This window comes from Phyllobates terribilis, unplaced genomic scaffold, assembly GCF_046119375.1.
Source record: "Phyllobates terribilis strain yellow unplaced genomic scaffold, ASM4611937v1 Scaffold_35__1_contigs__length_13245226, whole genome shotgun sequence".
Taxonomy (NCBI): Eukaryota; Metazoa; Chordata; class Amphibia; order Anura; family Dendrobatidae; genus Phyllobates; species Phyllobates terribilis.
Window position 1 is genome coordinate 7,726,542 of NW_027362795.1, and position 20,706 is coordinate 7,747,247.

General features: G+C 43.9%; 1 protein-coding gene across 1 annotated transcript in view; it reads left to right on the plus strand.

The window, feature by feature from the left end:
- The window catches only part of LOC141182625 (uncharacterized), a 324,672-nt gene extending 304,514 nt beyond the window's left edge, over positions 1–20,158 (plus strand). The window contains exons 6-7 of the mRNA XM_073660789.1: positions 16,037–16,127; positions 18,170–20,158. Of these exons, the coding sequence (XP_073516890.1) occupies positions 16,037–16,127; positions 18,170–19,524 (1,446 nt within the window). The 3' untranslated portion in view covers positions 19,525–20,158. The remainder of the gene's footprint in view (positions 1–16,036; positions 16,128–18,169) is intronic.
- Positions 20,159–20,706: the final 548 nt, after the last annotated feature.

Consider the following 20,706-nt stretch of genomic DNA (forward strand, 5'->3'; position numbering starts at 1 on the left):
ATTTACAGTATATAAGAATTCAGTTTGTATAGTAAGTGCATATTACCTACACAAAAATAAATATATAATAGATGAGGGCAATTCATGATTTTGAGGACAATGGCTAAATACAGTGATACTCGGGTGCTCGACCCGAGCAACGAGCCCAATGTTAGTCTATGGGAGACCCGAGCATTTTTGCGGCGGCACCCCCGGAAGTCTGTAGAAAGTTTAAAAAGTGCCCAAAACGATAGTGACAGTGCTCAAATGACATGGCAATCACCCCAGGTCACTGCTGTCAACAACGTGGTCAGAGGTATTAAGCCACTTTTACGGGCTCACAATAAAACGTTCAAAAACGAAACTGAAACTGCTTTCCTGTGAAATATGTTAAGGAACATCCTTTCCATGGTAAAGACTTCTGTATAAGGTAAAATAAATAACCAAAAACAAAAATACTCCTCCACACCTTGGGCTATGTTCACAAGTAGCATTTTTTATGCATTTTTGTATTGCTTTCAACCGTGACAAATGCATTCACTGGGAAATGTCATTTTAACATTTTACAACCTTATCTAGCCATGTGCTGTGTGACACATGCATACAGTGCTGAAAAGATATGGGAACAGCATGGGGAAGACCCCTGGAAGCATCTCTGACACCCATGTCACTGCCTAAAAGTGTGCCCATCAGAAATGATCCTTGCCGCATCAGAAGATGCAGACTTGCAACTATCCCCGTGCAAGTCCTTGTCCCTGGGCAGTGTTCAATTGTACCTCCCCTATTCCTTGCAATGCAAGCGCAAGTATGCAGCCTGCCACCCACCCACCGCCAGGCTGCAATACAATACTGCTTGCTTGCTTGCACTTCAAATTGGGTCTTTTAGGCATGTGGAGGTGGAATCTGGCCACCACGTCATGGCTGCGTCGGCGGCCTGGTATCCATACTCAGTCCCCAGCCGCCCCTATTTGAAGGACAGCCTAACCACAAACACGTGGACAAGTGAATGTGGCCAGGGATGGTCCATCTGACTGACGCCTTCACACTGGGTTAATATTGTGGAAGCCGGGACACAGTTGGACACTGGGATGCAACACGCCCTCCAGACATTGACCAGGCTTCAACACAAAGTTCAGAAGGTAGACAGCAGCAGTGGTTGGCCTCCTACACGAGTAAACTATTCATGATCATGAGGCCATCCATCTCCTTAGCTTTCTGTTCCTTGGAATGCAAGCGCATGTATGTAGTAGCGGCTAGGCCTGAGGTGGTCAGCGTTTTGGCGCATATCCTACCTCCTCCGAGGATTGCTGGATGTTTTCCTGATACTATCCCAGTTCTATGACTCCCGTTAAAACAAAGCTTCAGGTGATTGAATAATGGATGAGGTGGTGGCAAAGGAGAAAGAGAAGGAGGAACAGGGACCATTCACATCAATATCAGGCCAGTCAACCGCACATTTCTTGTAGGATATGTTTCTGTACCAAAAGGAGCGGTTCGGCTACACAGTTATAGGGCATACAGTGAGTGCAATGCCTACCAAAAATTTCGAGGCACTCCAATGCCCCTTGGAAGTGACATGGAGGTCAGAGTGCCTTAACTAAACCGTTTTTTCCATTTATAGCAACTGGGTCTCCTGTACACTGTTGGCCTAAGCAGTGCCCCTTGAAACAGACGTGGATTACAGCGTACTAAAAACCTTCTACCCATTATTGGGGAGTGGGTCTCCCTTAGTGTTCACCTATGCTTTGAAAAGCAAAAGCTGACTAAAATTAGGAGGAAATGCAATGCGCGTTGGAAGAGTCATGGAGGTTAGAGTTAATTAAAAACAACATTTCAATGCCCCTTGGAAGAGCTGTGGAGGTCAGAGTGGTTTAACAAGACAGTTTTAATGCCCCTTGGAAGAGTGGTGGAGGTCACAGTAGCTTAACAAGATGGTTTTAATGCCCCTTGGAAGAGACATGGAGGTCACAGTAGCTTAACATGACAGTTTTAATGTCCCTTGGAAGAGACGTGGAGGTCACAGTAGCTTAACAAGATGGTTTTAATGCCCCTTGGAAGAGTGGTGGAGGTCACAGTAGCTTAACAAGACTGTTTTAATGCCCCTTGGAAGAGACGTGGAGGTCACAGTAGCTTAACAAGATGGTTTTAATGCCCCTTACAAGAGCCATGCAGTACAGCATATTAAAAACATTATTCCCATTATTGGGGTGTGGGTCTCCCATAGTCTTTGCCTATGCCTTCCAAGCAAAAGCTGCCAAAAATTAGGACGGAGGAACTTGCAATGCTGGCAACATGGACCACGGTCACCCTGGTGGTATAGTGGTGGTGGAGGCTGAGGATAAGGAGAAGAGCAAAAAACAGCCGAAATGAGGAAGCGTATACCCATGTGTGGGTGTGAAGCGGTGCATGGGAATACACCTCCTGAAATAACACAGTGGATTTGACTTTATGTTACTCTGCTGTCATTTCGTGGTGATGAGAAGTCTGGCCCAATCCAGCCCTTATTCATTTTGATAAGGGTCAGCTTGTCAGCATTGTCAGTTGACAGGCGAGTTCACTTATCAATTATAATTCCCCCAGAGGCACTAAAAACAAGCTCCGATAACACGCTAGCGGCAGGAAAGGCCGGGACCTCCAAGGCGTATAGAGCGAGTTCATTCCAAGTGTCCAGCTTGGATACCCAATAATTAAAAGGCACAGAGGATTCACGGAGGACGCTGGTACGGTCGGCAAGGTACTCCCTCACCATCTTTTGAAACTTTCCACTCCTTGTGAGAGTACCCTGCGCCTCAGGGCCTGTAAGCTGGGCGGGTCTCAGAAAACTGTCCCAGAACGTTGACAGTGTTCCCCTTCCTCTGCTGGATTGGAGTTGCGTCTCTCTCGCCTGTACGCCTTGGTTGTTCAACGAACTGTGACCTCTACTGCTAGCGTGTTCAGATGGGAATTTTTTTAACAGTTCTGCAGCAAGGGCCTTCTGGTACTGCCACATTTTTGTAGACCTCTCCACCTCAGGAATAAGAGAGTGAAAGTTCTCCTTGTAGCGGGGGTCTAAAAGTGTCACCAACCAGTAATGACTGTCACCCAACATTTTGACAACGTGAGGGTCACGGTTAAGGCAGCGTAACATAAAGTCAGCCATTCGTTCCAGACTGGTAACGGGCAAGACTTCCGTGTCCTCACCAAGATGACGACTGACCATATTCTCCTCCTCCTCTTCCCCCCTGTCCTCAGGCCACCCACGCTGAACCGACGGTATGACAGTTGTACAGGTACTACCGTCTACAGTGCATGATACCAGCTCCTGTTCTTCCTCCTCCTCCTCTCCCTTACTGTCCCCCAATGCATGTTGGGATGAGATGAGGCTGGGCTGTGTGTAATCGCCCATTACGGGTTCTTGATCCATCTCATCATACTCTGGCTCCAATGCCTCCTCTTTAATTTTCTGCAGAGAGCGTTGCAAAAGACAGACAAGTGGGATGCTGACGCTAATGATGGCGTCATCGCCACTCACCATCTTGGTGGCCTCCTCAAAGTTTGTCAGGATGGTACATATGTCAGACATCCAGGTCCACTCCTGAGGTCTTATGTGTGGAGTCTGACCTGAATATCAACGGCCTTGTTGCAGCTGGTACTCCACAACTGCTCTCTTCTGCTCACAAATCCTTTGCAACATGTGGAGGGTAGAGTTCCAACTTGTGGAGACATCACACACCAGTCGGTGTGCCGGAAGCTGCAAACGCTGCTGCAACACAGCAAGGGCAGCGGAAGCTGTAGCCGACTTGCGAAAATGAGCTGACTGGCGGCGTACTTTGACGAGCAGATCTGGCATCTCTGGGTACGATTTAAGAAACCGATGAACCACAAGGTTAAGCACATGAACCAGGCATGGTACGTCGTGATCTCGCCTCGCCTTAGAGCCGCCACCAGGTTACGGCCATTGTCACACACGACCATGCCTGGATGTAGGTTCAGCGGTCTCAGCCACAGATCTGCCTGCTCTTTCACAGCTGTCCACAACTCACAAGCAGTGTGAGGTTTATCACCTAAGCTTATGAGTTTCAGCACAGCCTGTTGCCGCTTGGCTGAGGCAGTACTGCAGTGCTTCCAGCTTGTAACTGATGTGGTGATATCTGAGATGGAGGCTGAACATGAGGAAGAGGAGGAGGATGATGTGCAGGATCTGTACTCTGTGGGGGCAACTCTGACTGACATAGGGCCCGCAATCCTCGGTGTGGGGAGGATGTGTTCCGTCCCAAGGTCCGACTGGGTCCCGGCTTCCACTATGTTTACCCAGTGTGCCGTCAGGGAGAAGTACCGTCCCTGGCCACAAGCACTTGTCCACGTGTCAGGTGGACTCTCCCAGTAATTGCGTTGTTGAGGGCACGGCAGATGTTTTGGGACACGTGCTTGTGTAGTGCGGGGATGGCACACTGGGCAAAATAGTGTTGGCTGGGAACCGAGTACCGAGGGACGGCCACCGCCATAAGGTTGCGGAAGTATTCCGTCTCCACCAGCCTAAAAGGCAGCATTTCCAACGCAAACAGTTATGAAATGTGCGAATTTAGGACTGTGGCCTATGGGGCGTTGGCTGCGAATTTGCACTTTCGTTCAAAGCTCTGGGATATGGACAATTGAACGCTGCGGTGGGACGTGGACGTTGATGCTGCTTCTTGAGAAACTGCCATAACAAGTGAAGACTGAGAGGAGGGGGCATCTTTGCATGCAGTATGGACAGGTGATTGCCTTGCACGCACAACAGGGGGTTTTCTTACATGCACAACAGCGGAAGAAGCAGTGGTGACACCCGCTGACACTGGTCATGGACCCTGGGGTTCGCCCCACAAAGTCGGGTGCTTTGCTGACATGTGCCTGATCATGCTGGTAGTTTTGTCACCCCTGCTGATGCAGGCATGGCAGGTGGTACACATGGCCTTTTTGGGGTTATCAGCAGAGTCTTTAAAAAAGTTCCAGACTCTGGAAGACCTACCGGTTGTACTGGCAACGTCCCTCGTGTTGGTGTTACGGGGAACTGTTGCCCGCCTTCTGTGTGCGGCCGCTACACTGCTTCTTCCTGCCTGTTGGGGTACTCTGCCTCCCTACCCGTGTGCTGCTGGCCTCGCTCTGCGTGTCCTCCTGCCACGTTTGGTCAGTTACTAGATCATCCACCACCTCCTCCTCTTCCACTTGCGCACCACGATCCTCCTCCTCACTTCGTGGCAATTGTGTCTTGTCATCGTCCACCTCTTGTGACAAATTGCCAGCGTCGACTTCCTCTGGCCGTGGCTGTTCAAATATTTTGGCATTGCTACATGGGATCTCCTCTTCAACCACTTCAAGCAGAGCAGGCGAGGGGCACAAATATGGAAATGGACCAGTGAACAGCTCTTCAGAGTGTCCAACTGTGGCATCAGTTGCTGTCTGACGACACTCGGCATGGTAGGAGGAAGGAGCATCAGGGTGAGGAGGAATATGCGGTCGAGACTCACGGCTACTATAACTTGACCATGTGGGAGACAGACCGGAGGTGGTGGTGCCCAGGTAACTGGAAGTATTATCTGCTATCCAATTAATAACCTGTTGACACTGATCAGTTCGCAATACTGGTGTTGTAGTGTGCTTCCCTAGTAATTCGGTCAAGAAGTGGGAGCGAGAAGATGTGGCTGTTGGTTGTGGCACATTTTCACTTTGGCCATGGCCCCGTCCTCTACACGCACCATCACCAGAATGTCCAGTTCCACGTCCCTTGCCACGCGCGTTTCCCATTGTAAATGAAGTAAAATAGCTTACACTCGCACTATCAATGGAAAAAGGGTAATAAAAAGGAGATTAGAACCGTGGAAAAGGAAAACAACAGTTCTATTTCTCTGTCCTTCACCAGAATCTTTTAAACAGATATATTTGTGTCTGAACACTGAGCGAGACACTCAATTTTTTTATTTTTTCTGTAAAAAGGTAAAAAGGTGGATAATACAGAGATTTGAACCGTGGAACTGCAAAACCTAAGTTCTAGTTATCTGGCCTACACCAAACTCTTTTAAACAGATTGGTGTCTGAACAGTCACAGACACACTCAATTTTTTTTGGGTTAGGAAAAAATACCAAAAGGTTAAGAAGACGCGTATTTGTACAGTCTGACTGAGGAAAAAAAAAATGCAGGATTTAGATAAAAAAAAAAGGATTTTTCCTGGCCCCTGGGACCGGGGAATAAGTCTAGCAATTCCCAGCAGGAGCACACAGGACTGTAATGCACTGTTTGTTGGTATAACCACTGCGTCTCCTATACAGCCTGCCTGCCTGAAATCTGGGATGGATATTAGTCCTGAGAAGGACTGTTTGTTTGATTTGGCAGGCTTTAGAGACCCTACACTAACTAACTATTTCGGAGTATAAATATCTCCCTAGCTCAGCAGCACTGACCCTACACTGGCTGATCCGGAGAGACTGTGTCCAACATGGCGGCACCCGGTTTTAAATACTCGAGGTGACGCTGTGCGACCAGCCAATCACTGTAATGCCCACAAACATGGCTGCGGCATTACAGTGACTGGCTGGCAATCCCTGCATGTTCATTGGCTCTGTAAAGAGCGCCAAACGTGCAGGGCGTAGATCCGAGCTCCCGCTCGAGTAACCCGGAAATGCTCGGTGCTCGCCGAACATCCCAAGCAGTGAGATGCTTGGGCGAGTACCGAGCAGTGTCGAGCATGCTCGCTCAACACTAATAACTATACATTGGAGGTATCGACAAAAAATTGGAATACATGTCACCGTTACCAGGATGCTGCCCAGTGGATGTGCAGGACCTCAACAGCTGAATATTACTCACCAAAGTCACTGAAGAAAAGGGCATAAATGTAGTGGTGCTAAATGGAGAGGAGCACGATCGTGCTGTGAGAGATTCGCTGTGGGACTAGGACGCTGAGCGTGCTTTATGCCTAAATTTCCGGATGATGTTGATCTGGTGCTTGGAGGTCACATGATCAGCTTCTGGACGCGTCGGGAGAAGTATGTCGCCACTAGGCGCCATATTGGTGGGCTAATGATAGGGTCACATAGTGTATAATGTGACGCGTCACCGGAAATGACGCGCCAGGTAAGAATTGTCATTATAAGGCGCCTTATTGGTGGATGGGAAGTGCAGTGTGCAACATACAGAGTGATGCGCTTGACAGCATGATAAGGGGTATCTTTCATACGCTAATCATGAAGTGGAATATAATTAAACTACGAAAACAAACACTGCTTGAATAAAGAAATAATAGAATAAGGGAAGGAATTTAGCAAAAACGAAGTTTGTTGGACAAAAATAATAAAAATAAGAAAAAATAAAAAAGATGAAATAAGAAAAAGAATAATAATAATGAGAAAAATAAGAAAAAAAAATAGGAAAAATTTAAAATAAATTTATAAAAAAAAAAAAATAAAAATGAAAATAAATGAAAAAATCTAATTGTTACCAGAATATTATCATACCAGTCAATTTGACGTGGAGGATGGAACTCAGTTTAAGCGGCTCTGTTAAAAAATTAAAGAAAAAAAAGATTATTAGATAAAACTCAGAATTTCATAATCCCTATTCAATCCCCTTGGTTCCAGAGTATCTAATTTGTGTATCCAGAAGGATTCGCGATGTTTCAGTATTTTAATTCTGTTTCCGCCTCCCTTGGAGCTGGTATATGCTCATGGACCTTAAATTTTAATTGAGCTATATTGTGTTTCTTCTGCTCAAAGTGATGTGGAATAGGCAAATAAGTTTTACTGCATTGAATACTCCATTTGTGCTCTGATATGCGGTCTTGTAAATGATGGGTGGTTTCTCCAACATAGATGAGACCGCACGGACACTTTATAGCATAGACAACAAAGGATGAGTCGCACGTGAAGAAGCCTTTCAAGTTGATATCTTCCCCCGTGTAGGGGTGAAAGAATTTGTCACCCTTCTGAACATTGCTACACTGCGGACAATGCAAGCAAGGGAACGTTCCCTTCTTGGGGCTATTTAGAAATGTTTGTCTAGAGAGTATCTTTCTAGAGCCAATGTCTGCCTGTACTAGTCTATCTCGAAGATTAGTAGGTCGCTGAAAACACGTCAGAAAGGGTGATTTAAATTCTTCAATTGTAGGGTAACTATCCTGTGGTATGTGCCAAAACTTACATATGCTCTTGTGTGTCTTATACATAAATGGGTGAAATGCATGTATAAAAGGTATTCTTTTCCCCGTTTGTTCCCTACGATAATTAGGCTTAGACCTACTTTTGTTTAATAAAACTTGCAAATACCCTCTATTCAAAAATGTAGTTTTAATCTCATTTAGGCACGTAATTTTAGTTTGGGGGTCTGAAACGATCCTAGTTATCTGACTAAATTGAGATATGAGGATGGATTCTTTCATAGCTTTCGGGTGACAACTTGAAAGCTGTAGCAGATTATTGCGATCGGTTTCCTTGACAAAGAGATCCACCTCTAACTGTCCGTTAGTTTTCTTGATGACCCTTGTGTCCAGGAAACTAATTGTCTCGATATCATAGTGTAAAACAAATTGTAATTCAGGCCATATTTGATTTAATTGGGTATGGAAAAAGTAGGTCTAAGCCTAGTTATCGTAGGGAACGAACGGGGAAAAGAATACCTTTTATACATACATTTCACCCATTTATATATGAGATACACAAGAGCGTATGTAAGTTCTGGCACGTACTACAGGATAGTTACCCTACAATTGAAGAATTTAAATCACCCTTTCTGCTGTGTTTTCAGCGACCTACTAACCTTCGAGATAGACTAGTACAGGCAGACATTGGCTCTAGGAGATACTCTCTAGACAAACATTTCTGAATACCCCCAAGAAGGGAACGTTCCCTTGCTTGCATTGTCCGCAGTGTAGCAATGTTCAGAAGGGTGACAAATCCTTTATTTTCTATGCTATAAAGTGTCCGTGCGGTCTCGTCTATGTTGGAGAAACCACCCAGCACATACGAGACCGCATATCGGAGCACAAATCGATGCGGTAAAACTTATTTGCCTATTCCACATCACTTTGACCAGAAGAAACACAATATAGCTCAATTAAAATTTCAGGTCCTTGAGCATATACCAGCTCCAAGGAGAGGCGGAAACAGAATTAAAATACTGAAACGTTGCGAATCCTTCTGGATACACAAATTAGATACTCTGGAACCAAGGGGATTGAATAGGGATTATGAAATTCTGAGTTTTATCTAATAATCTTTTTTTTCTTTCATGTTTTAACAGAGCCGCTTAAACTGAGTTCCATCCTCTACGTCAAATTGACTGGTATGATAGTATTCTGGTAACAATAAGATTTTTTTTCATTTTTTATTTTTATTCTTTTTTTATTTTCTTTTATTTTATCTTTTATTTTTATTCTTTTTTCCTACAAACTTCCTTTTTACTAAATTCTGTTTATATCTGAATTACTTCCCTTATTCTATTATTTCTTTATTCAAGCAGTGTTTGTTTTGGCAGTTTAATTATATTCAACTTCCTGATTAGTGTATGAAAGATACCCCTTATCATGCTGTCAAGCGCATCACTCTTTGTATGTTGCACACTGAACTTTCCATCCTCCAATAAGGCGCCTTATAGTGACAATTCTTACCTGGCGCGTCATTTCCGGTGACGCGTCACATTATACACCATGTGACCCTACCATTAGCCCACCAACATGGTGCCTAGTGGCGACATACTTCTCCCGACGTTTCCAGATGCTGATCATGTGACCTCCAAGCGCCTGATCAACATCATGATCTGGATATTTAGGCATAAAGCACGCCCAGCGTCCTAGTCCCACACCGCATCTCTCACAGCACGATCGTGCTCCTCTCCATTTAGCGCCACTACATTTATGCCCTTTTCTTCAGTGACTTTGGTGAGTAATATTCAGCTGCACATACGTTCTAGTGTGGTTGTGTGCACAGTTAGAGTGATTTGCGCTATTCCCCTTTCTCTTACAGAAGTTGATTGATCCTCTATACATCCACTGGGCAGCATCCTGGTAAGGACGACATGTATTCCAATTTCTTGTTGATACCTCCAATGTATAGTTATATGTCTGTAAATCACACTAAATGTATTTAGCCATTGTTCTCCAAATCATGAATTGCCCTCACCTTTTATATATTTATTTTTGTAGAGGTAATATACTCTTACTATACAAACTTGAATTCTTATATAAATTGATTATGTTGTATATTTTGAGAATGTGGTTATATATTCACATTTCATTTTGCTGATTAATTTACAGTTCTGATGAAGGCCGTATGAGGCCGAAATGTCAAATTAATTTTGAAGAATCATGTAAATAAATTCCTAAAAAATCTTTTCACCATATCTTGGAGTTCCAGGTACTTTCACCAGGTCACCTAGGATGTTCCTACAAACTTCATCTACACGGAGGATTTTACTCTGCATCGAAATTAAAACTCGTGCATTCCAGGTGAAATACCTGACAACTACACTTACTATGAATAAAGTCGTTCGGTCCCTTCTCCCAAGGTCTCCGAATGCTCCATAGGCCCACCCAGCATAGGACAGAGTAGCCAGCCGCGGCCAAACCAATGGAAGCTCCGACCCTGTTGTACACCTCTGTATTAAAGGGACAATGAAGCAGGAAGTGCTCCATGCTTTCCAGCATGTTAGCATAAGCCTCATGGGGGCAATTCCTGTTCTCCGAGCTCCTGTACTTCAAATTGCCCCTTAGGCTGAGTTCACACGATGCGTATTTCATGCGTTTCCGCGGCGTTTTTGCAGTTGCGTAAACGCCGCGGAAACGCATGAAAAACGCATGGTAGAAGGGAAGCAATGTTCCCCAATGGAAATCCGCATGTGCTGTACCCATGATGCGGATTTTTCCGCAGCGTGAACGCTGCGGTCAAAAATCCGCAGCATGTCAATTAATTTTGCGGAAACGCGGCGATTTCGCCGCCATTGACTTGCATTAGAACGCGCCAATTCCGCAAGACTGCATCTGTACTTGCGCTATTGGCGCGTTCTAATGTGCGGATGGTACCCGGGTGTGGAGGAGAGGAGAGTCTCATCCACACCCAGGTACCATTAAAACAAGAATAATATAAAAAATAAATATATACTTACCATCTGTCGGCCCACGCAGCACTCCGGCTTGGTTCCCGGCACTTGCAGTGAGTTGTAGGACCTGCGCTGACGTCAGAGTCATGTGACGGGTCACGTGACGCTAACGTCGGCAGGTCTTTCAATTCAAAGTTGCCGGCGAGGGAGAATGGATTGAGCAGGACAGCGCGGGCCATCGGAGGTAAGTATATACACTCTCTCGGGTCACGCTATATAAATCCATGCTGTTTGCATGGATTTATATAGTGTGACCTAGTTGTCAAACACTTTCCAGGTGATGCTAAAATCGCCTGGAAAGCGCTTGTCAATCTGCATGCGGAAACGCACGTGAATCTGCATGTGGATCCGCATGTATTCTGCAGGAAAAACGCATGCACAATCTGCATGCGTGTTTTCTGCCAGGGAGATGCAGAAATGATGCAGAAATTTTCTGCTTCATTTCTGCATCGTGTGCACATACCCTAATACACAGCTTACCTTGGAAGCAGCGCCAAGTGAAGTCCCAGTAATTCCTAGGGATCCTGCTAGAATTTAACAAACTCAACCCAACCTCCAGATCCCGACTTGGGAAAGCAAGACCCTCCTATTGAGGAGTTTCCTCGGGAGGGACCTCACCTCCCACATTCCCAGACTCCACCGGTGGATCATTTTCAGAACCTGAGTAACACAAGCCGGGAGATGCCCATGCGGTGTGCGAAGATCCTTCAATCTTCCCCCTGTCTCCCATTCTTGGAAGAAAGGCTGAAACCATCCCTTTCAGGATAATACCCACAGAGGAGCCCTCTCCTTCCAGAGGTTTGCCACGTTAACTTTCAAGAAGGTGTTCACTAGGAACACCATGGAGTTCCTCATATACAACCACCCTAGTCTCCCCATGCGGTAAGTGACCCTCCCACTTGACTAAGTTCAGTCTATTCCCCCATAACATCTGGAAGAACAGACTGTAGACCCTTGTCCAGAGATGCTCTGGCAAGACACAGACGCTGCCCAGGTAGATTAGCAAGGGGAGCAGGAAAGCTTTGCAGAGGCCAACCCTTTTCCTCAGGGTCAAAGACCAACCCTTCCATTGGTCCACTCTTTGGGCGACACCTTTGATTCTGCCTTCCCAGTTTTTCATGGGGTAAGCACCCTGGCCGAAAACGGTGCCCAGGACTTTGGCGTGTTCTTGGGGTTTGGGGAGGGTGTCTGGAAGATCAAACCTGGGATCTCTGTCTCCCAGCCAAAGACTTTCACACTTATCCTGGTTGACCTTGGACTATAATGCCTCCAAGTAGCGCTCCACTTCTAACATCACCACCATTGCCTCCTCTTGCAAAGAAACAAAGACGGTGACATCATCCTCAGGATAGTCTCCGGCGCCAGCCTGCCCATCCGCACCCCTGCCAACGTTCCACAATCGATCCTTCTGAGGAAGGGATCAATTGCAAAGGGCTAAGAGGACAGCCCTGACGGACACCAGATCCTACCCTGAAAGGTTGTCCAATCCACCCATTTACCAGAGGGAAAGTCTCAGCCCCTGCGTACAAGGTCTTAAGCCAGTCCACAAACCCTCCAGGCAGACCATACCTCAAAAGAGTGGACTAGAGGTACTCATGGTTAACCCGATCAAAGGCTTTTGCCTGATCCAGGGTCAGCAAGAACTCCATCCAAAGGTCTGCCCTGCCTTGCTCCACAGCCTCTCGGACAAGAACAGCACTAAAAGTGCTACAGCCAGGAACGCAACAGTGCTGAGCCTCTGAAAGGAGCCGGGGTGCAAACTTCACCAGCCTGTTGAAAAGTATCTTAGCCAAAAATCTTCCTGTCCACATTGAGAAGTGCTATGGGACGCCAATTCTCAATGCATGACGAATCCTTGGCCTTCGACAAAATGATCAAAGCTGACCTCCTTAATGATCTCGGCAGAGTGTCCGAGGAGAGACACTCATTAAACACCTGAGTCAAGATGGGGACTAAAGAGTCCCTAAAGGTCCTAAAGAACTCTGATGTTAAGCCATCCGGACCTGGCGACTTTTTGGGTCTAAGCCCATCGATCGCCAGTCTCACTTCCTCTTCAACTTTGAGTACTGCACCAACCTCGTGAGTGGTGATCATGCTGTTATCAGCATCACCATCTCGCTGCTGTGTCTCTTGAAACAATCACTGCATAATCTCAAAGAGGAAGCTTTGAGTGCCCAGCATGTTGGTATGGAGCCAGATTTCCCAATGGGTGTTACTACCCAGCCCAGCCAATATTCTGAGGCAACAAAGGGTGATGAGGGAGAGGACTTGGGTTGGGTGTCCCCTCAGTAGCACAGAAAAACAAGCTTCATGTCTGTCCAGGCTGGATCTGCTGGAGAGGAGGAGGAGGAGGAGGCGAGTCAGCGTTAGGAGAGGATGGGTACTTTTTCTACTGTTGGGGAGACAGAACATTTGCCTTTTTTGCAGCTTGGCCCACATGGCACAGTTCATGTGTAAGTGTCTGTGGCAAGACCCTCGCGTGATACACATTTTATCCAACAACCTATACTTCTTGGCCACCTTTCTCAATCCACGGTACAAGGAGAAATTTCCTTCTCTTCTTTTGGAGTCACCAAAGAGTTTTACAATGAAATTGTTTAAGAGGGCCGTTGTAGATCGTTTGCTGAAAACATCACCCTCAAACAATGCTGGTGGCAGGGGTACCAGCTCATTTCAACACCAAGGGATAATGGGGAGATACACGAACACCAGCTCCAAGGGAGGTGGGGGGAAAATGTGCACAGATTGGGCAATTTTCAATAAACCAACACAACAGCAAGGGCTATCTGTGCCTGTAACAATGCCAAGGAGGGATAAATTGCAGAACATGGTCAAGGGTTACTTAAGTGACCATACGTGCGTCCTTTCTGACTCTTCAGTTCCCTTTAATTATTGGGTGTCTAAACTGAACACTTCCCCCGACCTCTCCTTATATGCCTTGGAGGGGCTGGCCTGCCCGGCTCCTAGTGTGGTGTCTGAGCGTGTTTTCAGTTCCGCTGGGGCAATTATCACTGATAGGCGCACACGCCTCTCCACGGGAAATGCTGAGAGACTTACTCTGATTAAATTCAACAAGGACTGGATATCTCCACAGTTTGTAATCCCTCCAGATGACAGCAAGACAACCTAAATTCACCAAAAATGCAGATTCATGCTACTGCTGTTAACGTCACCCCCTTCCCATAAAAACCAGATTCCTTCCTTCGTCAACCATGACTCAGCCCATAGGGCTAATTTTTTCAAACCCTATGCACATTGTGCAGGGACGAACCAGGACAGCATTCCTACTCCAGCCTAACTACTATTTGTCATTGGAGGCCCTTGGGATGGTGGCTTCCTGCTTCAACCATGACTCAGCCTATAGGGCTAATTTTTACAAACCCTATGCACATTGTGCAGTGGACAAATCTGAAATGTACAGTAGTCCTACCAAACTAATATTTGTCATTGGAGGCCCTTGTCACAGGTTGTGACACATTGTGACTGAGATAGGGGATACATATTCAATAGAAATTTACACTGACTGTTGATGACCGACTGATGGCCCTCTGAAAATTTGAATTGAGGGCCACAACTACTACAGTACTCCATCGTAGATAATGTTTGACAAGGGAGGCCCTTGTCAAGGAATCTCCCTGCACCTATGACACAGCCCCCAGGAGTAATTTTTGGAAATACGATGCATATTCTGCACTGGATCAAGTAGTACAGTATCAAGAAGTCTTCTCTTCCTATATAATCTGGGGAATATTTACAATGAAAATCTGAGCCATTTGGAGAAACTTCTCCAACCTATCCTGGAGGGGGGCACCATATATCCTTTGTCCAGTGACTTGCACAAGTGATATATTTGAGCTCATCATCCAGTTGACTAGTGCAGTTTTATTTTTCCGGTTCACAGAGTTCAGCCATACCTGAGGATCGCAGGCCGCACTCACTGCTACTTTCTAGTACTCCATATCTCTTGGCCTTTTTCTCTGTAGTCTCTGCCCTTGAATGAGTTAAATAATAGAGTGAGGGTCCCACAGTATGAGTAAGTGAGGGCACTCTGAAATGTACACAAGAGGGACCTCTAAAATCTCTAGAGGAGTGCACTTCAAAATGTTTGTTACACGGCCACACGAGGGCTCTCACAAAACTCAGCTTTCCTTGCCTACTGCAGGGCCTCTGAACATTTAAATTTAGGGCCACAGTATCAGATGGTGGTGGAGGAGGAGGGTCAAGCCCAACGCTACAATGGTCACATTGTAAACTGCTATTGAATATGTATTCCACTATCTTAGTGTCCCTCCAAAACGCATGTTACAGAGCCAACTGAGGCCTCTCAGGTCAAGGATCTACATAGCTACTGGTGCGTTCTAGCTGTGCTTGTAAAGTGCTGGGGAATAGCGAACTAAAAATGATGTATAACAGAGGGACCTACAAAATGTATCAGTCAGGGCCCTCCCAATTATAAAAGGCGAAAAAAAAGCCACAACAGTTTGTGTGAACAAAGGCTAAAAGGGATATTTTTAGGTTTCTCTGGTTTATTTAGCCTTATATACAAGTGATTGCACAGGAAAAACTGTTTCTTAACCTAAATTGCATTTAACAGGCCAAAAAGATTAAGTTTGGTAGTTGTTCTTGTGTGTCTGTAAAAGTGGCGTAATACTGCGACAAACTTATTCCCAGAAACCATATGTGAGTCAGGAATGCATGCAGGCATATTCTCCATGCTCTTCCCATTCTGTTACATCACTTTCCCATCCATTCCAGCCTTTTCCTCAGGCCCCAGGCCCCTTTGTAGGGTCCAGCAGAAAATTACTCTCGTTTCCCATTGACTTACATTGTACTTGCTATTACAAAGTACTCGTTACGAGTATAGCGATTACAAATATTATGGTACTCTCTCATCACTACTGATCATAGATGTGACTTCTCCATCTGTCTGTGACTTGTACAATATTTTTTCAGGGTGAAGATCTGACCCATATTAATACTACAGAGACATATGTGAGGGGTGATGAGCAGTGTAAAGAGGAGATTCCTACAGATAACCGTCCAGGTGAGTATTAACCACTAAATGCAGAGAAGTCACAGATTCTTCTCAGTCACAGGCTGTGGCTGGTTTACCGGTCATGTAGTCTAGCTGTATCACAATCGTGTGATCACCATTTTGCATCTAGACCAAAACATTGTCCTCCACCAAAAACTGTTCTAATGACTTTGGGCATTGAAATCCCTTTTCTATAGAACTTACAACCTGGAAGATCCACCTACCAACTGAAATTAGAAGATTCTGACTCTTATCTGCCCAGATCTGTAAACTACCAATGCAAATGACAGCATATGTAGAAAGTGCTGACAAGTTAGAAAATCACTTGAAGAAAAATATTATGATGTGCCTGTGAGAGAAAGTGGAGGGTAATGATGCTGTTGGCTTCTTAGAACCCTGATATCTTATTAGATGAATCTACCTTCTCTCCCTTCTGTGCCGCTGAATATACTCATTTGGCCCCTACAAGACCATGTCCATTCTTTATGACCAAACCTCGCTTTTATGATTGGCAACATTAAACGTGCAGTGAGAGTCAAGTGTGAATTTCTGTATAATAACAGAGTTTCCCTTTACCCTGACTTTTCAATTTCTTTTTAAACTAAATAGCTTCAAATAGATAAAGTATATAAAAAACATTACACCTGTGCTATGATATATCTCTAAGCTGTGAGTGGTTGATGACTGTAAAAAAATTGATTCATGCCTGCAGGAGATATGTTGGCATGACTCGAGCCCTGGTTTCATGGATTCACTCCACGTCATAAATTATATTATCGATCCTAAAGAATTTAGATACAATTTATCCTGAAATGGTGAGCATTAATACTTTCTCTACTCTTCTGGTCAGGACTCATAGTAGCTCCAATGGTCCACCATAAATAAGTGCAACTCTGATTTAGTGTTGGAGTCCCCCCCCCTCCCCCAACATACATTGTTGTTGGGGATGTAATGTGTTTTTTTATTCTGTCTTCTTTTTTATACAGGTTCATTCTCTATGATAGTTTGATTGTGGTGGGATTGGCCTGCCTCACGTATGTGAGTCAGTAACTCAATGGTAGTCTTTCAGAAAAGGTCTCCATTGCCTCTTCCAAATGCCAGAGTTTTCCATTTAAGACACCTCAGCTTTAAAGTTCTCATTAAATGTATATTTCTTCTTGATACTCATCTGACAGAAAATATTGGCCCTTACTATAGTTTAAATTGCCAGGAGCTACCAAGATGCATACTCTAATTATCCCAGAGAGGTTTCACCACTAGTTACTTTTTTTTTGATCTTTTCATTAGATGTGTTATTATAGTCAAAGTTTTGCCCATCACCCTTTAACCCCTCTACATGGATGTGTACTTACACAAAGACCTTTAGGCTTGGACTACAGTGTTGTTTGCTGTTCTGTGGTGTGAGATGACAAGAAGAATAGTCAGGTTGCCGGATCAGAACCAGGAGGGCAGAGAAAATACAAAATCAGAATACACAATAGTAGTCAGTAAACGAGCTGGGATCACAAGAAGAAACTAAGAAGAAAATACACAATACGGGAGCTGAACACAGAGGACTTAACCAGCGGAGAACAAGGCTGTATCAGGCTGCTTCCGGCATTATGCATGAGCTTTAGTAGGGTGTGGTGCTTTCCATTTGAGTTAAGTAAGGATCATATTTGACTTTGGAAGAGCGGATTTTGCTGTATTGGTTTATGGAAGCCATGTTTCTTTTCAAGAGTTTTTGAGCCACTAATGATGTGGAAACCTCTGTTTTCCATTGACAGATGATGCACCTGAGTGGAGGCTTGTTTTTTGTGAGATGAGTAGAAATTTTTATTGGTATTATTTTCGCATATTTCATATTTGGGAGGCAGAATGAACAAACAGTTGAACACCAAGCTCTACTGGTTCATGCTATGAGGTTTTCTATTAGACTGTGAATTGTCTTGGTGAATAATTCAATATTTTTACATAACTTGCCATTTGTACCAACAGTTTAAGTAGAAATGTTCAAAAATATAAATTTCAAGAATATTTTATTGAAATATAATATTTTTTTTGCTTAGCAGATGACTGTACTAGGAGATCAGAGGGGCAGCTGACATCTTCAATTTTCAAATCAGATGAGCTTGAAATCTCACAGGATACAATTGAAGGGAATGCTATTACTCCAAATTTACCATCATCCCTTCACAGCAAAGATCTGTCATCTGATCCTTTCAAACAGGTCCTATCTTCTGATTCATTATCGACTACTAAGGAAAATCAAAGTCACAAAATAAGCATTAAAAAACTAACTGTTCCTAAAGCTAAGAAGCCATTTTCATGGTCAGAATATGGAAATAGTTTTCCCCTCAAAAAGTTTTTTCTTAAACATAAAATTCACACAGCAAAGAATAGATTTCCTTGTTTCAAGTGTATGAAATGTTTTAAAAAGAAAGCAAGTCTTCTTAGTCAGCAAAGAACTCACACAGGGGAGAAGCCTTTTTCATGTTCAGAATGTGGGAAATATTTTACAGAGAAATCAGATCTTGTTACACATCAGAGAACTCACACAGGGGAGAAGCCTTTTTCCTGTTCAGAATGTGGGAAATGTTTTACCCAGAAATCAGCTCTTGTTAGACATCAGAAAATTCACACAGGGGAGAAGCCTTTTTCATGTTCAGAATGTGGGAAATGTTTTAACCGGAAAACGCATCTTGATAGACATCAGAGAACTCACACAGGAGAGAAGCCTTTTTCCTGTTCAGAATGTGGGAAATGTTTTGCCCAGAAATCAGATCTTGTTACACATCAGAGAACTCACACAGGAGAGAAGCCTTTTTCATGTTTAAAATGTGGGAAATATTTTACAGAGAAATCAAGTCTTATCAAACATCAGAGAATTCACACAGGGGAGAAGCCTTTTTCATGTTCAGAATGTGGAAAATGTTTTAACTGGAAAGCGCATCTTGATAGACATCAGAGAACTCACACAGGAAAGATGCCTTTTTCATGTTCAGAATGTGGGAAATATTTTACAAAGAAATCAAGTCTTATCAAACATCAGAGAATTCACACAGGGGAGAAGCCTTTTTCATGTTCAGAATGTGGGAAATGTTTTAACCGGAAAGCGCATCTTGATAGACACCAGAGAACTCACACAGGAAAGATGCCTTTTTCATGTTCAGAATGTGGGAAATGTTTTACCCAGAAATCAGATCTTGTTAGACATCAGAGAACTCACACAGGGGAGAAGCCTTTTTCATGTACAGAATGTGGGAAATGTTTTAACCATAAATCAAATCTTCTTAGTCACCAGAGAACTCACACAGGGGAAAAGCCTTTTTCCTGTTCAGAATGTGGGAAATGTTTTAACTGGAAAGCGCATCTTAATAGACATCAGAGAACTCACAGAGGGGAGAAGCCTTTTTTATATCCTTAATGTGGAAAATGTTTTACTTTAAAAGACACACTTTTAGCAAGAAAAAATCTTGCTAATAAATGTGTGTCCTATAGACTGGAGGTAGCTTCCTGTGACCGATAACAATGATACAGTGTCCTTCCTGATCAGTGAGAGAACTGCTCTCTCCTCCAGCCCCACACTTATCTAACTGATTGGTGCAGAGGAGGAGAGGAAGGTATGGGGACCTGTACAGAGGCTGTACGTCCTGAGTGAGCAGCTGAAGAACCTAGCTCAAGGACCTTTCAGATTATGTAACACTGTTTTACATATTTTTAAAAGTTGTCAGGTTCCGCTATGAACTGAACCATTTCTTAATGAGTTTGACCTCCTGAATTCAAATTGGACAATTGAGTTTTCCTTTTACTGCTACATATAATTAATGATAAAAGTTTCAGTACTTTGAAACATTATTATTTTTGTAAATATACAGATGCAGAATATTTTGTTATGCCAATTTTCTGATATTTATTTAGAGAAAACTTAGAAACAATTCAAATAACTAAAACCTGTCTAAACCCTATTCCGAATTTTAAACAGTTACTAAGATTGCACTACAAAATTAGTCCTCATTCAGTGACCACTGTTTTTTGCTTGTATCGGATCATCTATTAAAATTATGCAACAGTAATCTGCAAGCATTGATGGATTTCATTTTCCTTGATATCTTTTCTCCATAGCTGCAATAACTTGGTTACATCTCTCACCATCCTCATCTCTCACTACTCCACAGTTTGGTGAAAGAAAAGTCTAGAATGTAAGAAATTAATCATTAAGGACATGTTACAGCCAAGATCCTTATATGTTTAGAGGGGAAATAACACCAACTCTTCATAGTTACTGTATCTGCTCTTGAGTATCCCAAAACATTAGTTACCACAAATGCAAATGTAGACGATACAGCCTTTTCCTTGCCCTGCAACAAATGAAGAAACTCCTCATCTTGAAAAAGCTTACGAATCTGAAGTCCAATAAAGACTCCTTCTTTTATATTTGCTTCACTTAACTTTGTAAAGTTATAAATCAAATGCAGGAATGCTTTTACATTTTTATCCATAGCCTTTACAAAGTTATTCATTAGGCCCAACTTGATAAGATTTTGTTACCACCATTGCCTAGGTGGGTCCTCAACTTCTGGATGCAGGACAGTTTACTCCCTTTCTG